This window comes from Myodes glareolus, chromosome 14, assembly GCF_982192425.1.
Source record: "Myodes glareolus chromosome 14, mMyoGla1.1, whole genome shotgun sequence".
Classification (NCBI taxonomy): Eukaryota; Metazoa; Chordata; class Mammalia; order Rodentia; family Cricetidae; genus Myodes; species Myodes glareolus.
In genome coordinates, this window is record NC_142039.1 from 11,697,294 (window position 1) to 11,714,581 (window position 17,288).

The 17,288-nt window shown below is 35.5% G+C and overlaps 1 protein-coding gene across 3 annotated transcripts in view; it reads right to left on the reverse strand.

Annotated features, from left to right (window-relative positions):
- The window catches only part of Malrd1 (MAM and LDL receptor class A domain containing 1), a 614,092-nt gene that overhangs the window by 548,715 nt on the left and 48,089 nt on the right, over positions 1-17,288 (reverse strand). For all 3 annotated transcript variants that reach the window (XM_087896346.1, XM_087896345.1, XM_087896344.1), the window contains exons 3-5: positions 16,394-16,488; positions 16,146-16,307; positions 9,860-9,956 (exon numbers count right to left, since the gene is read on the reverse strand). In XM_087896346.1, coding sequence (XP_087752472.1) covers positions 9,860-9,956; positions 16,146-16,307; positions 16,394-16,488 — 354 coding nt within the window. The remainder of the gene's footprint in view (positions 1-9,859; positions 9,957-16,145; positions 16,308-16,393; positions 16,489-17,288) is intronic.

Genomic DNA, 17,288 nt, shown 5'->3' on the forward strand with positions numbered 1-17,288 from the left:
GGGGTTCAAGCTGTAGATCAGAAAAGCAAAACAGCCAAGCGACTAGAAAAGTCTTATCTCCACCAAGGCTAGGCAACTGCAGAATGAGCCCTCAGCCTCTGTCTCCTCCCATTTTATATTTTCCTTTACTGCTGGGATTAAAGGTGTGAGCCACCACCACCTGCATCTGTTTCTGCATTGATCTTAGGTAGCCCGGGCTTTGAACTCACAGAAATCCATCTGCTACTGTCTCCCAAATCACGGGATTAGAGGTGTGTGACACCACTGTGTGGCCTCCAGGGCCTTAGTTTTACCCTCTGATCTTCATGCAAACTTTATTTATTAAAACATAAATGAAATATCACTACAACTAGTTCTCACAGATCCTAACTTGTTTCCTAACTCACTCTTGAGCTTGCCTTGGGGATGAAGAGACAGAACTCCATTTTTTCATTGCAGCATGAAAACCTCTGATGATACTGAATTCTCCCTCTTACGCCTTCAAGTGACCTACTCTGCAATGGTAACCTAGCAAGGATAGCTCGCTCCTTTTGATATCTCATCTGTAACAAGACTTTTGTATGTTTCTTAGCGACACCATGAAAATGAGCTGCATGTATGATGGTAATCCCAAAAGTCATACCTAACCTACTGACCCTGGAATCAACTTAGTTTATTTGAGAACACTGCATGGTGTTTGCTCAATGACAGCTTTATTATACCAGCCCATCAGTCTATGGTCGTACAATGTCTTTAATTGCTTTGGTAATCGGTCGTGTCTTCATTTCTATTCTTACAATTGTTCAGACAAATGCCTTTCCCTTTATCTTTTTATGCACTTCCAATCTCTCAAAGAAAAACTAAATGCAACCCTCTACCTGGTCTGCCCTGTATTTATACAGCTGATGGCCATAAAGAGAGGATGCAATCTTGCAGACTGATATAAGTTCATATTTGTGACTCTCCAGTACACTACAGCATGACACCCCGATTCTCTTCCATCTTAGACAACTGTTTCTGTCCTCCTCGTTCTTGCCCACTCCAGCATCATTGTCAGTTAATCACCTTGCTTCACACTTCAGATAAGACCAACTCCAGCCCCACCTTTGCCTGCTGTGTTCTCCACATCTTTTCCTGTCAGCCGCCCATGCTCTTCCCTGGACACCCTTGATAAAGAAATTACATATTCTGCCGATTTAAAGCTTCACTCCAGTAAGATCATCCTCTCTCCTCTGCAACCTCATGTTCTCTTTCCCATGAGATCGTTCACTCTGATAACCAAACAACAGCATTTCACCCATCTTCAAATGGCTCAAACTATCAACTTAATTCTTTAAGTAATGCAGATTCTCATGAATTCCATTTTTTAATGCTTACTCGTGAACTTAGCTTGAAGAGAGTTCTTCTTAATGTAAAATTCCTACTCTATAACACTCACTACTTAAACCATTTGAAGCTGTTCACTTCAGTGTCATTTTGTACATCCGCAGCATTATACAATTAAAATCACTATGCATTTCCAAAACATTCCTTTACGTTAAATAAAATTCCATACCAGTTGCTGATAAGGCTCCATTCTCTCTACTGTCTCAGACACTGACTTCTGTAATTGTGGATTTACTCTGTACTTTTCAAATTAATGAAGCAATGTGGTACATGGTCTTCTGGGTCTAGCTTCTTTTGCTTAGCGTGTGTTCATACTGCCTCCAAACTACAAGTATTGTATTTCATAACCTTTTCTTCTGCCCTTCCCAGTTTCAAAGGCAACTGCATCTATCAATGAAACTTCTGAAGTACTGTATCCATTTACTTTTCAATCCTCAATAAACTGCTAAATAACATTGGATATACTTGATTGCTCCCTATTCTTGGTTTCTGAAGCTTTACTGGAATGGATGGAAAGATGGGAAATGCAGTATTTTCTAAGCTCAGCACACCATTTCTCTTATGTGACCAGATTTTCACACTGAGCTACACGTCAGGCTTTATTTCAGACCTTATCTGGAACCCAACAAGCCATCCTCCTGTCATTTTGGTTCTTTCCCTAAGATGACTACAAAAAAGAGGCCATAATCAGAAATTTATTTTCCTCTGCTCAAAATATCTTTCCACAGATTTATTTTCAGTTATAAATAGCAAACAACTTGTGCTTTTGCTTCAAGCCTGACGTTTGCAGCCTGCCATCTCTTTTCTCCTCTTCTCTCCTCTTCCCCTCTTTTCCTCAACCCTATTCCCTACTTTCCCCTAATCCTCCTCCCCCCTGGCATCCTCCCCATCAGAAAAATTCCTACTTTATCTGAAAAACACATACAAGAGTCCATTAATATTATCAGTTCTGGCTCAAAAAACAGTCATCTTATTCTGAATTTTATTAACATTATTGCTTGAGTCATGGGTATTATGTGACCCACACTGATCATAAACTCCTGATCTTCCTGTTTTTATCAACCTGCCAAGATCTAGGAGTACAGGTATGTACTTCCATGATCTGCTACAATAATAGAAGCAACGATGACCTTGAATTCACGACCCTCCTGCTTTTGCATTTCTCCTGAGGAGAGAGGGAAATCTTTTTAATAGATGCCCTTTTAAGAGAGAGACAGAAAAGCCCTTGCTATGATCTTCACCTAGCAAACCAAGCTTACTCCTGCAGGCTTTTACATTTACATATCTTGCTAAAGTGCACATGTCTTGTTATCTGTACCCCTTGACCTTCCTGCTCAATTACTATCTGTGCATCTAAGGTCAGCATACTGAGTGTGCTATTTAAAATTTTACTTTTTTACCCTCACCTCAGGCACTTTATCTCAGTCCTGTGTTCTCTTTCTCATCATTGACATAAAACACATTTATTTATTTGCTTACTATCTGTTTACCCCAAATAAAAATGCAAGTTCCCTGAATGTAATGAGTATTACTTGGCTTTTTGCTCTTGTTTGTCTCAATGCCTAGAAATACATCTTGGCAGGATACAGAGCTAAATTTATATTTATTTCTTTAACAAATGAGTAAATGACTAAAGAAATCAAATTGAAATTACTTCATGGTCTCTAGAAATCATCTTATATTTTATTTGTGATAAAGTATATCAATTGGTAATAGCAGTGATTTACCAATACCTATGTAATATGTTTCTTTTATAGTGAGAGTTTGAAACTGATGAATATGCAAATCATTTTGAAAATAAGGTACACTGAAAATAAAACTGCACATGCAATTTAGAAAACAATGACAATAAGTGAAACTAGGATTAAACAATAACAATTACCATGAAACAATTAAAATGGTAATTTTGTAGATTCATATCAGTGTGACAAATCTTTCCTTTAGAGCTATTAGCATTAGACATAATTCATTGAAATGTTATATATCATCTCTGATTTACCACTATTTACACAATAGTTTAAAAGTGATATAAGCAAAACTAGCAAAATATTTCAGTGAAAATTGCATTTAATTGGGATGTATTCTGTATGTATAGGCATGAAATATTTTTGTATTTCTCAGTATAACCACTTTTAGTGGTATCCTAACCAAATTTATAACCATAATAGATTTATGTTTAGATGTTGTTTGCATATATTGCCAATCAATAAATCTTCAAGAAGCTCATATTATTTTAATATATTCAATACAGCAGCTCAAAGTCATTTGTATATATTATATTCATTCTTTCCTTCTCCTTCCTCTCTCTCGCCTCTCCCTTCCTTCTCCCTCTTTTCCTCACCCCTTCTGGTACTTTATACTGATCTCAATTTACAGAAAACTTTCAGACAGGTAGTTAAATTTTTTTCTCTTCAATAGAAGAGAGGTTTGCCAATCATCCCAAGGCATCTAGACTAATGAAGTCACATGTCTAACACAGCCATCCTTCAAAGCTTATCTCACATAAACAGGTTGTGTGCAATTGGCCAGTAATTCCCATTCATTAGGTAATGAATTCCAGCTCTGTTGCAGTAAAAATTACCATTAACATCCAATCTTGACCCTAAAGATTTTAGATAGTTTTTGTCAGTTTTTGTCAGTTTTTTAATTAATAATGGATTTAAATTAATAGTTATTAGTTCTTAAAAGGTTACTGGAAAGCTAGCATTTTAAAAAGGCAAGTATGATTTTAGTTATTTAACTGGATAATATTTATGCATCATGAAGATTCTAATTAAGCAATGATTTGTACATTGGTGTCATTTTATAAATGACACTGAAGCAGAGTCCTGAAAACCCAATCAAAAATATTCACAGAATTTCACAATATTCTGATTATGAGTCACAGCATGCAATCATTATAAAAATTATAATCATCAATTTATTCAAGAATCAATCAGTGTTATTCAAGAAGCACTGATTAAATACATTTTATTTCAGTATAGTCACAAGCCTTGATTTCTATTTTGTGCTTAATAGTTTGGGAGAGTATAAACTGATATTTCTTCCAATAAATGTACCATGAGATTTGTATTCTGAGAAGGGCAGCAACTCTATAGAACATTGTTCTTAGGAGTAGAGGAAATGTCTGAAGGATTTCACTAACACTATAAAAATAATATAATTTTATTGTTTCAGTAAAGAATTAAGGAATGATAAAAGTAAGTATAATTATGTATTGCTATAAAGTTGTTATATTACAGTAAAAATTAAAATATTTTTACTAAAATAATAGGGTTATTTTCCTCTGAACATATAATTGCTAAAGTATGCAGAAACTACACCATCTCTATTTTTCCATTTAAAAAGCTACCATTGTTTTATAAATTTATTTTTAACTTACCTCTCATAAATTCAACATTTATTTCTTCTTGACAGCCTTTGTCAGTGTTTTGTGGCTTTCTAAGTATAGATCAAACTCATATTGGTATATTTAAGAATTCTTTTTACTCTGCAACATGTGGAGCCATTTTGTAACGTGGATTTTCAGTGGCTCATTGCTATTATATTAAGCCAAACTTGATTCTTCTTCTGACTTTGTCTCCTGCTACTATGTCAAGTTAATTTTCCAGTTCTAAAACCTTTTAAAAACTATATTCCATGAGACTGTTATTACCCAAATAAGGAAGTGGACTTATTCTGCTGCTGTTGTGTGCCTTGCTTATGTGTATTACTCTGCTGCACCACTTAGGATTTTTGGTGAATTATAGTGATGAATGGCCAACCTTTCTTGGTTCCAGTTTTAGGGCACTGCATCATTCTTTCCTTGTTAGATTTAATGTGGGCTGTAGGATTTGAGAACATTTATGACATTAAACAAGTTCATAATTCTTCATAGTATTTTGAGTTTTGTCAAACAATTTTTCTGGATCTACAGAGGCTGTTGCATGGCCACTTCTGCTTTAGTCTGTTCACATGGTGTCACCAACTGATTGCTTTAGTAACATTGAACCAGCCTCGCATTTCAATTGCTTCTATAACATTTTACTGAAATTTTTGAGTTCTGTGAGAACAATAACCATTGAAGTTAGATAGTATGGTATTTTGTAGATTTTGTCTGGATTTTTGTTTTGTAATGCAATCTTTTCAGAATGAGGTAGAACATGTTCTACTAGTTTCTATTTTCTATATTGAAGAGAATGAACACCATTTTACTTTTCATAAATCTTTAACAAAATTTGCAAGTGAAATAATGTTGTCTTAGAATTTTCTTCCATGAAAATATGCTCATTTTGAATTTTACTAAACATAAAATTCTTTAGATTATCACTTTCTTATTAATGAATTTTAATAGTTTAACTATGAAAGAAACTACCGGAAATCAACTGTTAGATGTGTTTAATGTCTATAAGATTTTTCTCATTACTCTTCATTTCATTGATGACATTTGTAATCTATGTCTTCTGTCTTTTTAGCTTAGCTAATATAATAAAACAATTAGTTTATTTTCCTTTTATAATGATTGGCTTTTGTTTCTGGAATTTTTATTTCTCATTGCCAATCATTATCAATGTCATCATTTACTTCCCTTTCATATGGTACTTTAGCTTCTATCTGTGTTTGAGAGAGAGACAGAAAGAGACAGAGAGACAGAAAGAGACAGAGAGAATATAATTGACTATTACAAGACTACAGTGTTATCAAAAAAAAGATTTTTTTGGACATTTTTAATAAGAAATTTAAATAAGAATGACCCCAGAGAGTCATACATTTGGATGCTTAGTCACCAAGGATTGGAACTGATTGATAGCATTAGAAGGATTTGGAGGTGTGGCCTTCATGAAGGAAGTTTGTTACTGTAGTTAGGCTTTGAGGTTTCAAAATTCCGTGTCAGATCCCATCTCCCTGTCTCTGTCCTGGCATCAGGATGGATGTAGCTTTCAACTACATCTCCAGCACCAGGCCTGCCATGTTTGCCAAATACTCCCTGTCACAATGATAATGCACTAAACCTCTGAAACTAAAGCAAGCCCCCAATTAAATGCTTTCTCTTGTAAGAGTTGCCTTGGTTGAGTTGTCTCTTTACCCCAATAGTACAATAACTAAGACTAAGATCAATGTGTTTCCACTAAGCTAGATTACTAAAGTCCCAGTCATCTGGTGGAGGTCAGGGCTTTATCATATGACTGAATGGAGGCAGGCCCAAATTAGTACTTAGCTGTGAAATTTTATTCATTTCTTAATTTTCTTTCCCCAGATTGAAGACTTTGCTTGCTTTCATTGTTATACCCCTGGGCTGAGGCTGTCCTGGACAAATATTGCATTCTACTGGTTTTTAGTTTAACCATTATATTGTTTAAAATATTTTTAATAAATAATAAATGTCAATTGTTATTGTTATGGTAGTTATGATAGTTCATTTTGTTCAAGTATATAATATGGAGATTTTGATGACTTTCTGTATATGCTTTCTACTATGTTTGGGAGACATGTAATAAACATTCCTGGTGTAATCATACATTGCTTTTAACAGTATTTTCTATTTATTTTGAAATATCCATTGAAGCCATATATATTGAAGATTGTGGGGGGTTGTTTGTTGTTTTGGTTTGGTTTGGTTTTGGTCAATGTCCTTTAACCAGTATGCAGTACAATATTTCTACTTAGCACTGCTAATTTCCATGGCCTTGAGGTACATTTGACATTGATATAGCCACTCCTCCTGGGTTACAGATGTGTACTGTGTCTTTCTCCAACTTCTTTGGTAGTTGTTGTTCTGTTTTATTTATTGAGAAGAGTCTTGCTGTATAGTTCAGAGTAACCTTAAAATGTGATCCTCCTGTCTCAATCTTAGAGAGCAGAGACCACTGGAGTATCCCACCATGATCAGCATTCACCTCCCCTTGCTTTTGATTAGTATTTGTAATTATACTTAGAATGAGATTTTATAGAATAAAACTGGTTCACTTTTTATTCCTAACTTACAACCTCTGACTTCTAGTAGTAATTGCTCTATGATTACAATAAAATTGGAAATTTTATTAATTTCTGTTTGTCTCCCAATAGCATCCCTTATATCTTTATCTCCACTATATATTTCTCTTGGCCTTTGAGTATATTATTTCAAAGATGAATATTTTGATACATTCATCTTCTATATGCTTATTGTCTTATATTCATTGTTACTCTGAGGATAGGCATATTTTAATATTTTTCTTATCTTGTTAGTACTTCCAGCAAAAGGCAGGAGTCTTATAGTCCTAGAAATTACACTAACCACTTCATGTAGTAATTATATTTGTTAATCTCCATTCATTGAATGCGTAAGGTGATACAGAAATCTTCCACTGTGTGTGTGTGTGTGTCTGTGTGTGTGTGTGTGATGTAAATATAAATATTTATCCCACATGCTATCCTATAAGCTTCTAAGGAAAAAAATAACTCTATATCTGGATACTTTTAAAATTAGTTGTTTTTCTTTTATTCTTGAAGTTGTTAGTTTTGCTTTGGTATTGTTTTCGATTTTATGCTTTTTGGTTACACCTGGAAAAATCAGCCGCATTTCCTTTTAGTTATATCTTTCTGGTGATGAATACACCAATGATGAAAATAAGAAATAAAGCAGTCAAAATAGATTTTGAAAGACAATAGAAAATAGAAATTTATTCCTAAACGGATGGATTTTCAGTTTTTGAAGCAAACTTACTTAACTTATAAAGTGGTTTCCACTGCCTATCTCTATTACAGGAACAAAAGTAAATATTCAGAAGAATTTTGTGCTTCCTAGCATTGAAAGTCATCCGTATAAAAACTGACAGACCAATAGCTCGGCCAAAAACAGCCTCCCTTTCTCTCTTCATTTTTCCAGTCCCCAAATTGATATGTACAGAGTTCATCCTCAAGCTGAACAACATGAAGAAAACATTAAAACTCTTTATCCTTGACTTTCATAAGGAGAGGAACAAGTTAAGTACTCACGCCTTTACTTTATAAAGTCATTTAAGCTTACTTATCTGTTTACATCCGATTAAAGCCATGCCTAAGCCCAGCTTGCATCTGAGAGGATTTTCTGATGGAAGACAACCATTTGGCTTTGCCTCCATGTCTCTGATGCTCCCACTCAATCCCACCCTCAGGACTCTAGGAAACTAAATCACTGATTCTCTTTAATTGGAATTTTGTTCCTTGTCCAAGAATCAGGGAATAACCAGGACGCATATTTTGTCAATGCCAGGTCTGTTTTTAAGCATAGTTTTGCTTATTTCACTGAAACTGTCCCAGTAACCTAATTTAACATGCAAGCCCCATCTTCAGTGATCCTTGTCTCCTAGGTCTGGAGGGAAGCCAGGCACCAATCACTCTCGTATGTGGTTCTGATGATTAACTATATTCATTCTGTTCCATTTTGCCTGGAGTTGGCCGCTCAATCCCACTGGAAATTTAATGCTTCTTAATTTAACCACCTTTCACATTCCTGCCCTTTACAGAATGGAGCAGCACCCCCATGCTGGTCCTCAGTAGTCACAAACTAAGCTCCCTGCTATCTTGCTATCAATCCACCCTCATTCTGCTGCTTTTTCCTTCCAAACCTTTATCTATGCCAGATAGAACAACAAAATTAGTTGTTGTTGTTGACTTTGTTTTTACACAAAACAGTAAAATCTTCTGGGCCTTCATCTTCAAAGAACACCCTATGTATCTTTACATGGATCTTGGATTTCTTCTTAAAAAGCCACTCTTGTATAGCTTTCCTGAAGGTGACGTCTTTTTTAACACCCTATAAGTTTTAAGAATAGAGACTAATCTTACATACCATTAACTCCCAAAACTTGCCATTTCCTAATTATTTGACCAGCTGTGGATAAATTGTCTTATCCCATGACATCTACCTTATCACAACACTGTCTTGCATTGCATTCACATTTATATGATTCTTGGTTATTTGTTTAAGTTTTTACCCAAATCATGTTTTAATTTTAATACTAAACTTTCAATTAGAAAAATATAAATAGGTAATTGAATGGTATCTGGTTAATATAATTAAGAAATCAATACTAATGTCATCTTAGGTTGACATATGTAAATTATCGATGTATTTTGTTTTATTCCAAATAGAAGATAGATTACAGCTACCATTTTCTTCCAATTAATGCCCTGCAGTGGATGATCAAACCTGTTCTCTTATGAGGCCATTTCTAGTGTGTGGAAGCTAGTTTCCTATCAGCCCTCTGGAAGGCACGGAGCTCTCTAGTTTAGATTTAGCTAGCCAGTGTAAACATCACTAAGAGATTAAAGGCTAATGCTAAATCATCCCACTTAATCCTTTATAGCGTCAGAGCTTCTGAAAGAGCCTATCCTCACTTCCAATGTAAGCAAGTCACTCACTGTTAAACAGTATATCAGGACAATGAAACATAGCCACTATTAAAACGTCACAGAAAAACAGAGAGGAGAAAAGTCATTGCAATGCCTACATTTTCAGAATAAGAATCGAGATGAAACAAAAAGTTCTTACCATCCGCAGGCAAGCACCCTGAACCAAAAGAGATATCATCGATAGCTATAACTTCCTCTTGTCCATGAGTGGCAAGCATTTGAACTTGAAAAACAACCTGCACAAGAAACACAAAACAAATGAAGGACACAAAGTAAGGCACACCACTCTTTCATGACGCTGAAGAAGAGAGCTTACAAATAAAATGTATGCCACTTCCTGGAGGTTTTCGGGTACCACACAAATTCCAAGGAAAGGGGATCAAAGCAAATATTTTCAAGAATATGACAATATTGCCATCATTTTACTGCAGATATCTGGTGTGGGTTAGGGGCCATATTCATGAACTCACGTGGCATTTCTCTTATATCTAACTTTACATTTTGCGCTCCCATATATGAAATTTATGTGCTCACATAAGTTTTATCTTGACCTCTGGACCTTGGCAGTTTGTCTCACCTTCACATTTTAGTCACAGTCTTATCTGAATTGTCTTTGTGCTATCATCTTCTACATTACTGGCCATTCATAGAATCATGCTTGAAAAACAGACTTACAGTTTTGTGTTATGATGTGTAGACAACCCATGTCTACATAGCAAGAACTGTTGTGCAATGATGAATCATAGAAATACAAAGAGAAGCCACTTTATTTTCTAATTACTTAAATCAGTAGAAAATTGGTGCACTGATGGAAGTTTTATCTCAACTTCACCAAGGAATGCCAATGGTGCTTGTGGCTTCATTCAAGTGTGTATTAAACATGTGTAGATCGTTCAGTATTTTTTATTGTATAAACATTATCACTTCAGAAAATCAATATCCCTTCTTGGGTTAATGTTTAGTATGGATCCACCGAAGCACATCCCTGTCCTGAATCGCATTCACTTTTGATCCTATGCAACATGCTGTAGAAGTATGATTCCTTGCAAAGAAAATGTTGTCTATTAAATATTCAATAAAAGATGTGCCCCACCTTGAGTAATCTAAAATGTAAGTCTAAAAAAGTCATATTCTTCATACAAAATAGAAAAACTGGAAGATTGCATAGAAAGTATAATCATGTTGGAAAGATCCAGAAAACATTAAATGAAAATTATTTCTAAGAAAAGCTGCATGCTTCTAGATGGGAATGTAAAATAATATGTACAGAAATAATACATAAAAAATAAAAAAAACAAAGATAATTCATAGGAGTGCTAGAACAACAACTCGGTGGTTACTCTTCTAGAAGATCCTTATTTGGTTCCCAGCTCCCACATAGCAGCTCACAAACATTCCACTAAACCCTGTTCCAGAGGACCCAACACGTTTCTGACCACCATATGCACATGGTTCACAGGCATGTACTCATAACACTCATACACATAAAATAAAATTAAACTTAAAAATTGATATATAACCCTTATTATTTAAATTTCTAAAAATCAACAAATAATCCATATTATATCATTTATACAAGGAAAACAAGTTATACGTAAAGCAGGAACTGAGATACAGTTCAGTGCCAGAGTACCTGCCTTGTATGCCTGAATCCCTGTTTATTCCCCTCCAAGTTCAAAGCTATGCCAGGCATATGGCTCACACCTTTAATCCTAGACTTTGGGAGAGAGACAGTGGAGGATCAGTAGTCAAGTTCATCTCCTGTCATATAAAGAGTATGAGGCCATCCTGAGCTTCATGAGACTCTATATCTAAAGAACACTATGGGCTGGATAGATGAGCAATGACTGATCTTCCAAAGCACCCGGGTTTGTTTCCAGAACCCTGATGCCATCTCCATCCCTCTGTAACTGCAATCCCAGAGGAGCCAACAACCTCTTTTTTTTAACTTATTAACTTTCTACAGATATTAGGCTTGCTTGTGGTATATTGGCATGCATTTGGGCTCTCAAATAACATATTAAAAAGGTAAGTAAGTGAATAAAGAAACCTTTAAGAAATAGAATACAAGACTTGATACATAATTAACATTAAATATTGTTAGCAACTGTTATTATGACAGATATTAAGTTATGAAAGCTATTCTAAGAATTCCATTTGAGAATACAAACCTCAATATTTCTATAAATTGTATCTTCTATTTTCCTGAGCATTTTTTCAGATGTCTATGCTTTCCAGCTCATGCCAAGGGTATCCCCACAGTCACAATATTTAAAACAAGAAGTGGAAATAAATATCTGCTTCATCACCAATCTAATTTCTGCTTCTCCCACACTCTCTCCCCAAAAGACCACCCATCATCAGAGTTGAGCTGGTATCCAGCCTAAGGAAAAGCATGTTTTACTTCAAATATCTGTCACTCTCCTGAGCTCTCCTCCGATGTCTCCGCCCCCTGCCTGGCATTTCCCCTCAAATGAGAAAAGTTACTTCTAAGTCATAATGTGCTGCTCTTTCTCCACAGATTGAGACTCTCACTCCGCTCATTTGCTGACAATGAATCAGGCTGCAATGTGGCAGTGTCCGAAACTCCAAAATGACCTTTACAGTCACGCTCTCCTCAGGTCTCATGGCTAATCAGCCAAGACCTATTAAGTCTATTTTCCTTCTAGCCTTGTTTCCATTCCTATTTCCTCTGCCTGATCTACTGAAGCAGCCTTTAAATTACCTTCCTGCCCTAATCCTCTTCTCATTAGAGCTTGCGATAGATATTATATGTTTATTTGGCTCAGCTAAATCACAGGCTAACCAAAGAAAAGTTATTGTGATAATTGGCTGCCATTTGAGCCCCCAGCTCAGTCAGGGGAACATTTTTCTTAAGAAACAGGGACAATTTCTTGACGGGAATTTACTAATGGCTCTGTAAAGTTACAAAATAGGGTCCATCAAGCTTAACTAAATGGCCCCACTAACTAGATTTAAACAAAAGATGTTTTTCCCTCAAGGATGTTGGTTATAATGTAGAAATGCAGCTAAAACAAGTAAAACCCCAGGCTAATGAGAAAGAGCCAGGTCTCATGAAGGAACAATGTCAAAGGTTGTCTTAGCTGTGGTAGTGCTAGTTTTATAAAAGGTGATACATAATATTCCTTGCTTTATGTAAAGCTTTCTCAAAGATGGTTATTCTAAACATGTATGTTATTTAGATGGTATTAGGAATTTTTTAAAGGAGTAAACCAGTCCCAGAAAAGGAGGGAAAGGGACAGGGGAGAAACCAGCAGCTCATAAAAGAGGTTAGGGGTTTACATTATCTCAGGAGGAAGGCATAGCTTGCACTGATTCAACAATAAAATGAGCCAAATTTATTCCCCCTGAGACATTTTAGAGAAAATGACCTCTGAATAGAGATAAGAGATCTACTTTCAGGATACTCGATTTAAATGTTGGAGTAAGCTGTGATATCAGATTAGTAACTGATCGGGGTTAACAATAAGTTCATGACCAGAAGACCTTACATAGATAAATAGTAGAAAGACTCATGCCATTAGAGCTAATTCATAGTACATATTCAATTATTTTCTGATCAATCTCTTTTCTTTCCCTTGCATTTTTAGACAGGGTCTCCTTACGAACACCAGGCTGATCCTTGAACTTTGATTCTCCTGTTTCAGCTTCCCAAGTCCTGGGTCTATACCATGTGTCAGCATACCTTGCTGTCATTTTTTTTAGCATATGAAAGAATGTTTACTGATTTCTACATAATAAAGTTGACTGCTTTTGGGGGGTTCATATTTTTATCCACATCTTCTCAAACTTTATAATTAGATACAGTTTAGAAAATTACTATAGTTCAGTGTTAAAGTGATTGTCATATGAAATCAAATTTCCATGTGTTCTAACATAGTGTGCTGATATGATAGATTATCAAACTATGCAAAGCTCAAATCCCCAGTGTTAAAATGGGGGCAAGTCATCACACCCCCTCAGAGGGCTTCCTTGAGTAGTCACTTAGATTGTGGCACACAGTACTAAGCACAATTTCTTAACTTTAGTAAATGCTCTTCAGTAAGTATTAGTTGCTACTATGCCTTACATGTTTTCAAAACATCTATGAAAATTTGTTCATTCTTTGTTCATAATGTCAACTCCTTGTTTATGAAACAGTACATCCTGGGAAATTAAAATACTTCAATTTTATTAAGAGATAAAGTTAGATAAAGGACTCTGTGTGACCACCAGCTTCAGGGGATTTTCCAAAATCTCATGTTCATCTTGGCTGTAGCTGTCACTGACTGAAATAGTTCATCTACGTATTTCTAAGAAAGTGTGTGTGGCTTTAAACTATCAGAAGTCTGCATGGTGGGGAAATTGCAGAGAATGAAATAATTCTCAAAGATTTCTAATCTGTAGAGGCAGTAGATGTAATATAGTGGTGCTGATTACAAAATTCCTAAAATGTCCTCCCACAAAAGCTCTACAGGAACAAGACAGTAGATGAAGATGGCCAGTATCACAAGCACAGCGCATCTCTGCAGCCCAGCTCACAGCGGTGTGTGAACATCGGTTACTTGATGTCAGGACAGTGTTAAAGTATGAGTACAGCCTCAGCATCCCAGGCACCATGCGTCTACTTCTTATAAAACTGTAAGTTACAAATGCTGTTTTTCCAACAATCTAAAGTATTTAGTGAAGCACATTAATATACTGAGTCGCATCGATGATAATTGAAGTTGCTGCTCCACTTAAAAAGCTCCCATGAATAACCTGTGTCTCAGTCACAGCTGAATTGCCCTAGAGATGATATACTCTGGAATTTTAAGGTTTATATTTATTGGGTACACAATCTGAGCAACAAAATCAATGGTGTTTGGAAATGGGCACCTAAGGTAACCAAGGAAGTCACTTTGAAAGGTTTGCTTGGCAAGGTCCAGCAAGTGGACCTTTGCCAAGCATACAAATCTCTGTCACCCTACTAAGAGAAACATTGACCTAAAGATATGAAAAACTAGATACTAAACATGTATCAACTTGGGAATAATCATTTAAGATTTCCTTGGTACTCACGGTTTAGAAGTTAAGAAAAGTGAGGAAGTAATGGGTCTAAGTAAGATCCTCACCTGTCATTAAAAGTGACACCAGAGGGAAGCTAATGGAGCAAATTGCATTCAGTGAGGTGGTTCATTCTTTACGAAATCAATCTGGACTTTGCTGTATTGCTTAGGCAGACATAGAGGCCTGAAAAGTGTGTAGGAAATATACTAGAACTTCCTCTAGCACTGACTCTCATCTCAACCATCACAGCAATCACTGGTCTTCCAGGGGAGCTCCAGAAATACCACCCCTAGCTGAGAGGTTATTGGCCATTTGTGGCTGCTGAGGCAGGAAGAGACACTTTTGTTCAGGGATCCAGCCCTTGAGAGGCTACCCATGCTCCAGCAGATGGTCCTACACATGTGGACATACAGGCAACATTTGTAGTCTTAAGGTTTGTTTTTTTAAGCACAAAAATTTGAGAAGACAAAATGGGGAGGGAGGGTAGTGAAGAAATTTGAAGGGAGGAAAGAGGGGGTTATGTTTGATAAAAAGACATTACATGCACTCAGGCAATAAAAAAAGCAAAACTAAAAATAAAATAATTGACTGCTACATTATTTCAATAATAAATGATAAAGAAAATATTTTGGCTAAATTGATTTATAAAATGGGTTTAGAAATTAATTTTCTTAAAAATAAAATGCTTCAAAATACCTCTCATCTTTATCTGAAAAATTTTGACCATCCCAAATGTTAAAACATGTAACACTTTCCCAGGAAGTCTTATAATAAATGTATTATAATTTCTGTCATGTATAAATTTTAATAGACTGCATAAATAAGCTTGTCTTTTATAAGCTTGCATTGGATTTAATTTATAAAATTATTTAGGAAAATAAAGGATGTGTTGAAATGAGCTTAACCACGAGATAAATATGTGAATCATTCTGCTTCAACAACATTTGGAATTAGAATGTAAATTAAAATCTCCTTATTCTTTATTCAGAATTATCCTCTTCTCTCAAATGCATGGGAAAAGTTAGAGAGAAAAATGTTTCCTAGGAGGAAGAAGTATGGAGAAAGAGAAGTAAACAAAGTAAAAGGCGAAAACAAAAGATTTAAGAAATTGAGGCATTAATTTCATAAAATTATAGTTAACCTTTACATCACTGTATCTTAAAATATATCTATTTTAATTTAAAACACAAAGTCAACATTTCACAATGAAAATGTCTGTTACCATGACTAGCCATTCAAATTTACTCAAGACTCGAAAATTATAGGAAATTCCAGTCTGGCAGATGAATCAGCCATGTGATGTTTTAATTGGTCTGTTTTGAAGTCTGGGTTCTTACGGGGTTTGCTCCAAAGTCATACCTGGAGATAAAGCTTACCTGAAACAGTTGTGAGCTCCGGATTGTGATAACATTTCTCTCCCACTGACTCTGGATTGTCTCTGCTTTCTTCCATACCTGCTGGATAGGACTGTCACATGTGGTTTGAAGGCCTGCTGTCAATTTGTTGTTCTGGTGACTGGAGAAGTCATAAAATGTAATCTGTAAGGAATAATTGATAGCCAAATAATTGCAATAAAGGAATTGCCAAGTGTGTCAGAATTGGAAAGGCTTTGTGTTATAAATACCTGACAAACTTGCTGGTCATTAGTTGGAAGGAAAATTCTGCTTCTTAAGTTTGAGGAGATGGAATTCACGCTGGAGACCAATGTGAGAAAATTGGCTGTAATGAACAAGAATTATGAAATTAGATTTAAGCTCATCACTGACAACCTAATCTTAAACACTAGAGGTTATTCTGGTACATATGCCCACGGTCAATATAACTGTGTCTAAAGAATTAAAAACAAAAAACACACCAATGAATTGACTGATATTTTTACATTTTATATTGTTTATGTAAAGAACTAACTGTGATTATACATATTATAATATTATTATGGGCAACAGTCCAAAATACGCTGACATAGGAACTAACAATTACATAAAGAAGTTATCTAGGAAAAACACAATTCTGGGATTGCCTACTAAAACAAGCACCTCAGCAGCAAATGCAATGAGAATATTATTTTCTATCATTTACCATCATTTCAAAAGACTTAGGTGACATGGTCCTAGCTTTTAGCAAAAATACAAGGAAGAGCACTGAGCCCTGATATTTTCTCACTTGTTGTGGTAACAAATATACCACTCTTGGAAACAGTTTATTGTTTGGAAACTTCTGATTAAAAAAACATGCTGGGTATTCACTCTACTGTCAGAGAGTCTCTGGTGTGCTTTACCAGGGTTATCATGGCTGATATGGAAGTATCTACTATATTGTCACTGTGTTTGGTACAGTGTTGTTTGTCAAAAGAGAAGAAAAACAGTGTTGACAGCGAGTATGATAACCTATCTATCCAAGCCACTCAGTGGTATTTTAAAGCCAGACTGGAAGTCAAATCTAATTGTCACATCATTGAGTCAATCAATACCAATATTTTGAGCCCTAGCAAACCTCATCTTTTCTGGTATTCTGGCAGA